This window comes from Dermacentor variabilis, chromosome 11, assembly GCF_050947875.1.
Source record: "Dermacentor variabilis isolate Ectoservices chromosome 11, ASM5094787v1, whole genome shotgun sequence".
Lineage (NCBI taxonomy): Eukaryota > Metazoa > Arthropoda > Arachnida > Ixodida > Ixodidae > Dermacentor > Dermacentor variabilis.
In genome coordinates this window covers 60,562,558-60,575,097 of record NC_134578.1, presented here as the reverse complement: position 1 = coordinate 60,575,097, position 12,540 = coordinate 60,562,558, and the positions used below count along the sequence as shown (strand labels likewise).

The 12,540-nt window shown below is 44.3% G+C and overlaps 1 protein-coding gene across 1 annotated transcript in view; it reads left to right on the top strand.

The window, feature by feature from the left end:
- Positions 1-12,321, top strand: part of LOC142564783 (venom metalloproteinase BumaMPs1-like) — a 29,646-nt gene extending 17,325 nt beyond the window's left edge. The window contains exons 9-14 of the mRNA XM_075675936.1: positions 417-466; positions 3,350-3,458; positions 7,196-7,366; positions 8,035-8,185; positions 8,278-8,400; positions 12,077-12,321. Of these exons, the coding sequence (XP_075532051.1) occupies positions 417-466; positions 3,350-3,458; positions 7,196-7,366; positions 8,035-8,185; positions 8,278-8,400; positions 12,077-12,298 (826 nt within the window). The 3' untranslated portion in view covers positions 12,299-12,321. The remainder of the gene's footprint in view (positions 1-416; positions 467-3,349; positions 3,459-7,195; positions 7,367-8,034; positions 8,186-8,277; positions 8,401-12,076) is intronic.
- The last annotated feature ends 219 nt before the right edge of the window (positions 12,322-12,540 follow it).

Sequence of the window (12,540 nt, the reverse complement as noted above, 5' to 3'; positions counted from 1 at the left end):
CAGCAAAAAATAACTACCCGGTAAATGCAACATACTCCTTGTCGTAAGAGAAATGTGGCGAGAATAAATCCATGCTTTTCACGCACTCTTCTGCTAGACCACAATAGCGAATGCGTCCTTGCGTAAAATGGTCTCAATGTGACCTATACACGGTGTTCGAAGTGTTGGATCTCTCCGTGCTATATTAAGATGTCAAAAAACTTATGCAGCATGGCTAATTTAAAAAGGTACTTCGCGTCCCGAAAGTCGACGAATATTAGCCGCACTAAATCAAAGGACACTACTTTGCTGGCGCCCAGATTTGTTTATTGGTGTACTGCAGTCTGAACATGTCAGTGTCAGCTTTATAGTTGCGTTCCAGACACTTGCCTACATTTATCACCAATATGTTGAGATACTGCAACAATGTCTTTCAGGAGAGACATGATTGCCATACAAGGATCGAGGCAGGAAAGCGTGCTTCAAGGTGAGCCGTATGTCTTAAGATCTCTTGTTTTACTAAGGTTATCCTAATTTATCGAAAAAATTAAAAAAGGGGTTTTACAAAAAAAAATAAGCTTTACACACGATAGGACTAATTTTTTTTAGATGACTTCTGTAATTGTTCCCAACTGCCACACAATTATCATGAAAAAATACTTATGCGATACCATATTTGTATCTCTGTTCATTGAAAGAATTCTGATAATTTCATGTGTGTCATTATACGTTTTCATTGACGCAGTTTTTGCTTCCCCTGAAGGGGGGGGACTTTTCAAGCCACCACTGAGGTACATGTGCTTGTTACTTCGTAGTTGTTTTGTTTGTCATTCGCTGTCCTTTAGACCGCAGAATCTATGACTCTACTTAGGCTCAATTTGTTCACCTCTTGTATTTATACACCCCTCTTTCCTTACTGTAATACCCCAGGAAGAAGTTAGGTATCTAAAGAAATATCTCGCTGTCATTAATAATTGTAAGTTTTCAAGATAGGGCCCGATTACAGTTGATATTGACACGCTTCCTGCAGTGGAAATATATTGCTGAACGCGCAGCGGCTGAGTGAGCAGGTCGCCTTAGTGTCACACGTGTTCTACCCACTGCGGCTCGTTATGTCTTGCAGCAATTCTCGATTGTGTAACGTAATGCATTGCCAATATGCCCTACAAAGAAGTCTAACACTGATTGTCTAACTTCATGGGTTACCAAATGTCCAGCAGGATATCGCCTTGTGTTGCAAGAGTGTAATACCTGCCGAACCTTTGTATACACGTGAGCGTAACTGGCCAGGTCTTCAAACCGGCGATGTTTGCCTGAGGCAGCCAAGCAAGCGAACGAGAAAGGAGCCTTGAGGTGAAGAAAATGGCGCCCCGGGGTTGGCACGAAGGAGCGTCCCAAGCGCGCAGTTAAGTACCGCCACCTAGAGGAAGGTGTAGGTAACGTTGAGCGAAGTGGAGATGTAGGAACGAGACCAGCGTCGGCGCAAGAGGAAGCCAGACGGTTGCGCGCTTGGTTGACCTCCTTTGGCAATTGCTACTGACTTCCTTTGCGATTCATACGTAGTGGGTTCGTCTCCATGGCAATACCGTCCTCACGCACCGCACGCTGTTTGTGCGAGTGAGAGTGTGCGATGGTGAGCCGACTCAATCACGCAAACCCAAGGCGAGGAAGAGCGCCGTATTCCGTATGACGCATTGCACCATCGCACCGGGCGAAGGGGGCGTTATACTTCGGCGGCGTGCGGTCGCGCGCCCTTTAGCTTGAAAACGATCTGCTTTGGGGGTCAAGTCTAGGTGGACCGACGGCTCGTAGCTTTGCTTGGTTCTCACCGCTGACTTTGCGTTGAAGCGATACGCTGCACGAAGGCCACTTCGCTCGCTGCTGCTGCCGCGAATCCTCATGACAGCATTTTGACAGCGAGTGTCCGCGGTCATGGAGTGTGGACACTTGCTGTTTGCCTTTGCGTGCAGACCTCGTGCTAAGCAGGTTAAACAGTAAGCAAATGTTTACAGCGGTGCGTTCTACTACGGCGGCTGCTGCGTGCGGCACGACCACGCGTGCCCTCTTTTCAATAGGATCAGTGGTGCGGACAGTGTAGGCGTCAAGGCGCACCGAGGGCTGATAGATTCCTGTGCGTATAGCACCCATGCACTTGCGCACCGCCCTCGTTCACGACGTGAAACGTCACTGTAATTTTTTTCGTCATATTATCCGTGACTCTGCCTGCGTTATGACAACTTTAGCTGACCTTCCCGGCAGCGGCCTTTCGGCATGGTCACCAGCACGCGACGATGCATTCACCACACTCCGCATCTTCATACGTCAGCTCGAATTCTTCGACATTTTGACCCGCCCTCGTCAACTGATATTCACACCAACGCAACCAAAGCTGACCTTGGCACTGTGTTCGCCCAGCGTAAACCTGGTTTTGAAAAGTACGCTATTGCTTACTGCAGGGAAAAAAGGAAGTCTAGCCATCATATGGGAAATAGGCCAGCTGCGCCTTCACGTTTTCGGACGCCAGTTCGGCGTGGTTACAGATCACCATGCGTTATGTTGAGTTGGGTCCTTGAAAGATCCATCTTGGCGGCTTAACCACTGGGTACCGCTGCTCCAACAGCATGACATTCGCGTCAGTTACTGGTCTGGACGTAAGCATTTTGATGCACATGCGTCATCCCACTCGCCTTTGACATTTGGCATTGTGAATATCTTTATTTGCACCTATGATTTGTCCTGATTCTCCGTCACCGACACGCTTCTGAAGCAACGGAATTGCCGCTGGGTTACTTCCCTCATGAACTTGTTGCGTCAAGCCACGTTGCGTCTCATTTCTCCCGAAATGCTCGCTCAAGCGCCTCACTTCTTTCATCGAGAAAGTCATCAATAGCACCGTAACTTTCACGCAGAAGGATGCAAACGCCTCTTGGTAATTCTGCGCCACCTGCGCTTATACAAAGCACATGGAGCAATTTTTGCGCCTGGTGCTATCTGATTTTGCGCACTCCGTTTTCGCAGCCAGTAGCTCATGGTGTGCGCAGGAGTAGCTCTCATCGCTTTTGCGTGTTTGAAGATATTCGAACCAGACCCGACAAGGGCTCAGCGTATAAGTGAAGAGGTTGATTTCTGAAATCCTTGCTTAACTCCACGTAATCGGAAGTGTTAGCGCTTATTCGTGCCTTTTTTATGCTTAAGAAGTGTAAGGCTTGCATATCGCGATTTAATATTTAAAAGAAAGTGCACGCCCCCTCCATTTGGAGGCTGCCGAGAATGCTGAGGCGAGTCTGTGTGTTGGCCACGTGTTATGCTTATGCTTTTTCTCCCATGTAGAGAGGAAAGAGTTTAAATGATGTGATTTGTTTTCTTTAAGGCTATGCGTTTGTGGCGTCTGCTTGCACCGACAAGCGTCAACAGCTAGGCGAAGACAAAGCCGACACTTATATTGGCATTCGCATCATGGCACATGAAATGGGGCATACGTAAGTACTATTGTAACGTAAAAAAATATGTTTGCATCTGTCTAGCTCAGCGATGATAATGTTGCCTGCTTAGTGCGACCTAATGAATATTAGCTCAGCTAGCTTTTTTAAGTGTTGTGCTTCGTAAAGTAGAAAGAAAGAATATTTAGACTTTCATATTCTACAAACCTGCTGCATTCGAGCCATGCAGGAACAAAAAGTTTAGCGAGCTTATTTTGCTTGAAAAAATCAACTGTTCAAATGACAAACTACGAATGACAAAATCAATATACCTCATGAATGCGTGAATAGCGCGCAATATTCACATTTACATGTTCTTTTCATTTAACGAAAGATCCACTTTTTCCGACCATTTACCCTGCTGGAAGAAAGCCAGCCGGATTTCTTTCCGCAATTTCATTTGCTCTGTACATCATTTACACAACGTCACAGACATAAATCATATAACAGCTCTCTTTTCAGTCTAAGGCGCCCACGACATCATAAAAAAACGGAAGCAGAAACTTCCTACTCTTTCACTGCTACTCAGTCCTGTCTCCAACACCGGCACATGCGTATCTGAGCGTGACGTCAGTCGTTTCAGAGTAGTTGGCGCCGGATAAGTGGCGAGTGCGACAAAAAGCCGTCAGCGAGTGCTCGCTCCTCCAACTTCACATGCTTTCAGTCTGCCCTTCCTCTATGAAAGATGTCCCCAGCACCTCCCAACCATGCAACACAGTAGCCAAAGAAAGCTATACACTCTAAATACTAGAGATTAGCTGAATATTACCGTTGTGGCACGTAATACTAATGATTTCGCGTTCCATATTGATGCTGATATGGTTGTAAATAGGCTCAGAGATCTTCTCACTATCAAAGTACTTAGCACTTCGATAGTTCGAAGTACTTCGCCACAGGAGCAATATACTGGCCAGGATACTGCAATGTCTTGATTAAATTGGTTCTGCTTGTGTTACTTCGTCAGTGGCTGGAGATGCGCTGCGCTTATGTTATCAGCGCATTGGCTGTCCGTGAGCAGCTGATCCTAAAAAAAGGAATAAAAGGGAACGGAAAAACCCTCAATGTATGCTGGCTCAGATGTGGTTTCACATTCGGACGCGAATTCTTAAGCAGAGGTCCTTAACGAACATTCTCGAACTTCGATTACCATGGCAGCGGTTTCCTGTAGCTAAGCTCATGGAAAGAATGGCACGGATAACGAAGCGGCGTATCTATCTATCTATCTATCTATCTATCTATCTATCTATCTATCTATCTATCTATCTATCTATCTATCTATCTATATATATATATATATATATATATATATATATATATATATATATATATATATATATCCACGTGATCCCTGCAACCATGGGTTGTAGTGGGTTGGAGATTTACGAAGACGTGATTATGCAATCTTCGAGATAGGCTCAGCTAACCTTTGTGCCATCTCCTGGATTGATTGAATTTGCTACGCGGGAAACGTACGAATCGCCGAGGAGTAACGGCAGTAGGGAGGCTATATATATATATATATATATATATATATATATATATATATATATATATATATATATATATATGTATATATATATATATATATATAGCCTCCCTATATATATATATATATATATATATATATATATATATATATATATATATATATATATATATATATATAGCCTCCCTACTGCCGTTACTCCTCGGCGATTCGTACGTTTCCCGCGTAGCAAATTCAATCAATCCAGGAGATGGCACAAAGGTTAGCTGAGCCTATCTCGAAGATTGCATAATCACGTCTTCGTAAATCTCCAACCCACTACAACCCATGGTTGCAGGGATCACGTGGATCGCATGGTGCGTGTCTAGGCGTTCTGTCGTATTGCCGGACCCTCACTTAATCGCTGCACCGGTGAAAAACACGGTGCGAAAGATTAACAGTGTTTTAGCCCACAAAAAATCCAACATGTGCGCACCAGCTGTACAACGTTCTTTATTTTAGGGCGCCCTAATGTTCCAATTGGCAGACTTAGAACTTGAAAAGTATTACCTTTGCTGGCAAAGTTGCAGCAGGTACACTTCGAAAGCGTTTTTACTCCCTCCAATCTAATAAGATCTTGGCCTAATATACACACTCAGTTACAGCGTTGCGCACTAATTAGAGGTCGGCAACAATTTTGTCGCCAACTAGCGCTCGCCGACGAGTATCCCCGCTCTTTCACTTACGGAGCTGGATTAAAAACTCAATTTTTATTACCGGAGTGTTCTGCAATGGGGATTCACTTCTAAGTTCACCTTCATCCTGCAGTCTTCTAATACTGGGTACGTTGGGCTTTCAGCCAATTTTCACCTACAATCACGTGCCAATTGACCCACATTTTGACCCGGCGTACCTGAAAGCTGAAGTTCTACAATTTCTATAGTTGCAAATATTCTTTGAGCACCATGTTCTGCTATATGTCCGATAGCTAGGTACTTAAGTCATGTTCTCCACCAGTGGTTCTGACCTGAAAGCCAACTGTCCACACATTAGGAAGGTAGGAGAGCGCTAAGGTACCAAGCAGACACATTTCCGTTACTGCAAAGGATTGGGTTTCGAAAGCCATGTACACACTTGTAATATGAGTACAAGATGGCTAAGAAATAATGTGTTTCTAATTTTTTGCTCTTTCTCGTCAATACTAAGGAGGTAAATGATGTACTGGCTTGGACAGAAGTTAAGGCAAGGATAATTCGGGAAGCTAATGTGGGCTTCATCCATCAACTGCCGCACATCTGACGACAAATCCGACATCTAACGACTTGTAACGCCACCTGCGATGTCTCCTGCCCTCCCCCCTCCTTATTTTCATTTTTTGGTGATGCGCTGTATATGTCTGATAAAAGAATTTGTTTATTTCTTTATCAGTGGACCTTGCGTACTTCTTTAGGCTTGTGCTTCGAAGTTAGGTAAACGTCTGTGCTGTCTGTCATTGTTATGATCTGTTGTTTAGTTAAGTGTTTTTTCGATCACATTGTTTCATACAGTACTGTGCATAAAACTCTAAACCGCAAAGCAGTCTACTGTTGGCGCAATGTTGACGTCTCTGCCTGCAACAAATTGCACGCAATTGTTGTTCAACCAGCCGTGGTGAGTCAGTGGCTCTTTAGCTGTTTAGCAGGGTGTCACGGTTTCAATCCCGGCTGGACTTTGATGAAGGGGGATTGTAAAAACGCTCTTATACCGTGCACTGGATGCACTTCAAAGAACTGCGGATGGTAAAAATCATTTAGAGCGTCTACACTCGGACGTCTCTCATAACCCAATTTGCTGTTTGGGGCAATAAAACAAAAACAAAGATATGCAAAAATATACAAAAGTATAGTACTTCCTAATAATAATAAACGCTGTAGCGGTGAGTGCGCGGTGCATCAACTTTTCCTTAGTCATACGTTCAGATACATAATTTTGTGCGTGACTGAGTCATATTCCCGACATATTGCCGAAAGAAGTGAGTCTGACGCTAATAAATATGTATAGTTAGAAAACAACAATTTAGAATTGCATCTGAGACAAGTATTTGGCACTGAAAACCTCAAGTGCGCCATTGTTTGCAAGCATTTGTCGAATTCCTTAGGCGAATACTAACTTGCTGACTTCGTTTCACATTGCTTCCCGTATTTGAAATAAAAGCCCTTAGGCACAAGCAATGTTACATGAATTCTTTTTCAAGCATGTAATATCGGAACATTGTATTGTGCATCACTTTCAGATTGGGCTGCTCACACGATGGCACAAATGTCGACGGCATAATTCGGTCATTCAAATCGGACTCCACGAATTGCCCCTGGGAAGATGGCTATATTATGAGCTATATTGAAGAGGACAGTAGAAGCTATCAGTTCTCTTCTTGCTGTAACTATATGATGTCCTTAGTTTCGTGGTACGTGACCTGAAAAAATTTCTCGTTTCTTTTATGAAGCATTCACTGGGACGTTCACATAAGTTGTGGGCCTAGCTTGCATTTCCAAAAGCAACAAGCTTGCCGGATCTTGATAACAATCAGAACACTGAGAAATTTCAGTGCCCTGTAACTTTCTAAGAAGCAATCTCGTAAGTTAAAGGCTGTCTTTGTGTATAGGGTAAACGCTTGAAATGAGTGCGATCTGGGCATTTTGTTTGTCAGGTTGTTTTCCTTCTAGCTACAGGGCTGTTTCAGGACACTGAATGATTCTATTGCAGACGCTTTCTGTAAAGCTTAAAATTGACCCGATGCAAGTGTAACCCAAAATTGTAATCTGAGAAGTTGGAAATTAGCTTTTCTAGATGCACAATTAGAATAGAAAATACTGTGTGACACACTCCTGACACAGAACAGTGGCCTACAATATTCGTTTAATGGCGCCATATTTTAGCTCATTCGCATTCTTAAAACATTCGCACGATTTACCTGTGTCTCACAAAATAGTGACACATCAGACGGCAATTTACGAGGGCACTGGTTCTGGGCACCTTACGGCATAATTTAGACGCGCTAGTTGCCAAGTTGTGATACGTATGTCAAAGTTTCACTTTGCATCATCTATCCGGAAACGGATCTTTTTTGTTCAGGTCAGTTGAAGCTTCCTGTCTGCGGAACAATGAGACAAGCACGCAAATAACAAAAATAAAGAAGACAATTTATTTGCCCGGACAAATGCTAGATAAAGACACGCAATGCAGGATGACATATCCCACATTGAAACGGACATATTTCATGAAGGTACGTCTGCCACGAAAATTGCCACGTTCAAGAGAGCTATTTTTTCTGTGCACACTTGCCCACTTTCTCACTCTATGCTTCTTGTTCTGCAGAACCTGGGTATCCGGCACTGCATAGCACAGTGTTTTGTCAACGGCATAGAATTCCAAGCATCTGACTCTCACTGGCCGATGCTTCTCATCGATGGCAGCGTGTGCGATGAGAGGAACAATATGGTATGTTTGTGAAAAGTTGACTGCAGCTTAAGAGGAAGCTTTAGCTCGGCCCCAACTGCAACGCGGCCTATTCAGATGCACGTAAAACGCAGAGATAACCCCTGGGCCGATTTTGGTGAAAGTTCTCGCCTTTTAGAGCAAAATTTAAAGTTCTAGTGACTGCTTGAATCAAAATTTTTGTTTGAACCTAATTGTCTTTACAATAATATAAAAAAAAATGTAAGCGAACAAAAATGGGAAGCCCGAAATTCAGAAGTTTGTGCCTCTACATGAAAAAGATATCGCCATTATACAAGATGCCTCCGATGGAATATCTAAAGCGCACAAATTTGATACATAAGTGTACAGCTTACGTGAATTTATTAGATTGTGTACGAGCGTTTTGAAAAAGTCCTATTCACATATTAGTTGTATATGTGAGAGCCATGTGCAACAGAAAAAATTTTACCTGCTTTGGATGTACTGTGAGATGCAATTTACAGAATTGGGATATAATTTTTCCCTGCTGAGTTAGAGTTGTAAACTTGATAGTTCCGTTTCTTTAAAATTTGCGATTTGTAGCAATTTTTATTAGGACATGCATCGCCTAAATAAAAAAGTTGATACCAGCCGTCACTAGATTTAAAATTTCTTTTCAGATGCACCAGACCTAATGAAATTTGATGAACAGTCATTAAGCACGTTTGAGCGTTAAGCAAACTAGCCAAGGAGACACTCGAAAAATAAAAAAACGGGAAGCTCGACTCGAGAAAGCATGCGCCGAAAATTGCTATTGGGATAACAATTTATGGACATTCCAGGAGCATTTCTGCCGTCGCTGTCGGCGTCACGGTCGCCATCACCATGAGGTTCCGTATAAAGTCCAAGGACAATGTAATCGTTGCCGCGGGCTGTACGCTGTATGTGAGAGTGAACGTGTACGACGGGGAGCTGGCGAACGCGGCTCAATCTCGCGTGCGCAAGCGGAGAAGGCGGGGCGGAAGCGCGCCCGTTCTCTCGTGCGCGAGGCACGGGGTTGAGGCGAGGGAGAGAGGGGGTGGGCAGGTCTACGGCGGCTGTTGCTTACAGCGCGGCATGCGAACGCTCTGTATCTCGAAAGCGATCTGGGACGTGGGCCTCATCTCGCGCGGGCCTCATCTTCAAAGCGATCTGCGATGTTTGCAGCGTGTGTGTAGTGCCGGTAGTTTCATATGGGCTGTGCTTTCGACGCTTCGTTCGCGCTGAAACGAGAGATGTGCGAAGGTCAATTCGCCCGGCGCTGCTGCCGCAATCCCTCACTCCGCTGCTGCTGCCGCGATTTAGAAAGCGAATGTTTACAAGTTCGTATAACCGATAAAACTACTATCCTTACTTCATATATTTCCCTACTAATTTCCTATCGCAATCGGTGCTTCGCCTTTCGGCCGAAGCTGTGACTTTTTTTAATAGTTCGAATGAAGAAAAAAATTGAACTGAAGAAAAGAACCTTACAATCGCAAGGAACTGGATTTTCAGACATAAATAGAAACAAAAACGCATCCCGAGTTTTCCACAAATCGATGTTCCCAGAATCTATCGCACTATGAATGTCGTCATTAATGGGACTAGCATTGAACCAATGTTGCTGCACATCGTACGTTGCGGCCACCGCAGCAACGGTCTCTGCATAAGGCATATCCAGCCGTTATGCTCTGTCTCGCATGCCTTTGGAAATGTTGCGCCATGTAGCGACGCCACCGGGACGTCGCCGCGTGACACATTTCATTCATTCCGCCAAGTACTGGACATATTTTAAGAGACACTTTGATATTTAACAGCCACGCATACCCAGTGGCACATAAAGAGCGACCCAACGTAGTTTCAATGGGGTTCATAGAAAGACGACACAAACCGAGTGGCATATTCCCAGTTGGCAAGTTGGCGTCGAAGACGTTCATTGAAGAGTGGTGCATACCTTGTGTCACATACTAGTCGGCTGAAGTTGTTGAAATTGTTGGTTTGGAAAACGCTTCCCACCGCACTGCCGCCCGATGTTCTACCCATAACACCATGAACGGCCCAGTGACAGAAACCGGTGGAGAAACGCCTAGAGACATCGAAACACAAATGCAGAAAAGCGCGTGAAGTATCTTAAGAATGCCAATTGCATTGAAAACCAGAAATGCTGAACCCCATTTAATGCCACCTTCAACATGAACTGTCCTGTTGGTGGGTCGGTGTTGTAGTTTGTGGGATTACCGTTGTTAGGATATTAAATCCGAAGCATTTCTTGGCGTACATTTGCCACATTGACCGTATCTATCTGTGTATATGTCTAGCCACCTACGTCTTGGTGCTCTCATGGTCGTTTGGATAACTTGGCTTGTACCAAATAGTATGACAATAATGTATGACGAGAATAAAGGATAGATCATGACATGAATGTCATGACATGCTTGTCATGTATGTCATGAACCAGCCGCCTACGTCTTGGTGCTTTCATGGTCGTTTCGTTAACTTGGTAGGCTCGCAACTTCGGTTCCCACAGGGCGTGGGATTTGCTGGCTGTTATTTCACACGCTTACCATTAGAAAACTATCGGTGTCTCCAACCACCCTCCGAAGCACGTGCTCGCAGTATAAAGTGCCGGCCACGGCGGCCGCATTTCGATGGGGGCGAAATGCAAAAACACCCGTGTACTTAGATTTAGGTGCACGTTAAGGAACACCAGGTGGTCCAAAGATTTGCCCGGGTTTCTCACTTCAGCATGCCTCACAATCGGATCGTTGTTTTGGCACGTAAAGCCCCACAATTCTTTTTTGCCTCTAACCCTTTCTCCGCCATTTTCGATCAACACGTAATCTATTGTGTAATTGGTAGTGCATCACGCTGCTGTGCAGATGAACCCGGGCTCAATAACAACCGTCGGGCCAAGTTGACTAAACTGGGCTTATGTGTCACGGGGTATGTGCCACTGTTCAAAAAACGTCTTTGATGACAGCTTCGGGTGGTGTGTGTACCACTATGTATGCGCCGCTTTTCGGCGAGATTAAACTCCATAAAACGGTTCCAGCTGCTGGAGGCAATCGACCCCGCATCATTGTTTGCGACTATGTACATATTTACACAGGTGCTATGCGAAGGCTTTCCTGTGGAGCCGGTAGGTGGCACAGCTTGTCCCGAGGTAAGCGCGAGAGAGGAGTCAGGCTGCATACACGGCTCATAAATGACGTGTTTTGGCCGTGGCAATGTGATGTGTGGTTATATTCCTTCAATGCTAACAATATTATCGTCTAGATCCATCGTCATAGGAGGAACTAGTTGACAATACTCCCTACCAGTAAGCGCACCACGTGCCAGGCGAAGCTGAGCCATCCACGAGATGCAATGTCGCCCTGTAAAAGGGATGTTTGCAATTCAAAGAGCGCATTGCGGCCAGCAATGATAAGTCAGCAAAGATGCGTTCTTATCACAGCGACCACCACTAAGCGGTACAAAACGACAATGCAACACTTTTGACATGTCTACTGCGACCTTTGCATGTGATCACGGTGGTCGTATTTCGACCAACTTATTACGCAAAAGTGGGAATTCTTGTATTCGATGTATTTCCTCCCTTAAAGCAAAAGTACATGATGAAGCTCGTTGCCTCTATTAACTGTTATCTATGGTCACTGCATGTGATTACATTTATGCTACTAAATACATTTGCTTGCAGGTGTGTATAAACGGGAGATGTGTTCCGAACTTCCTTCCAACATATAAACCCAAGAAAAAGAAAAACAAGACAACAAAGACAAAGAAACCCACGAAAAAAGAAAAGAAGAAAAAAGGAAAGAAGAAAACTACCAAGAAACCTAAGACAAAACGCAATAAACCTGAAGAGACAACCACTCATCGTGCTGGGCCACTAACGACTGCCAGACGTACTGCTGAATAAACAAAACAAGAAATATTGTGCTGAACTACTAAGGAAGTGTTGTTCTTCTACAGGTATTTGAGTAAAGTATTGGCAAGACAGAGAAATACCTGCCACAATTGGGGCTACACCAAGCCGCTCCTCCTATCATATTTGGATCTATGGATCGTGCCATAGATCCCTGCAGGGCTTCATGGAACAAAACAAATTATACGTCTAAACTATAAAACGAGCATGCTTCATATGTTTCTGACCCCATGCGC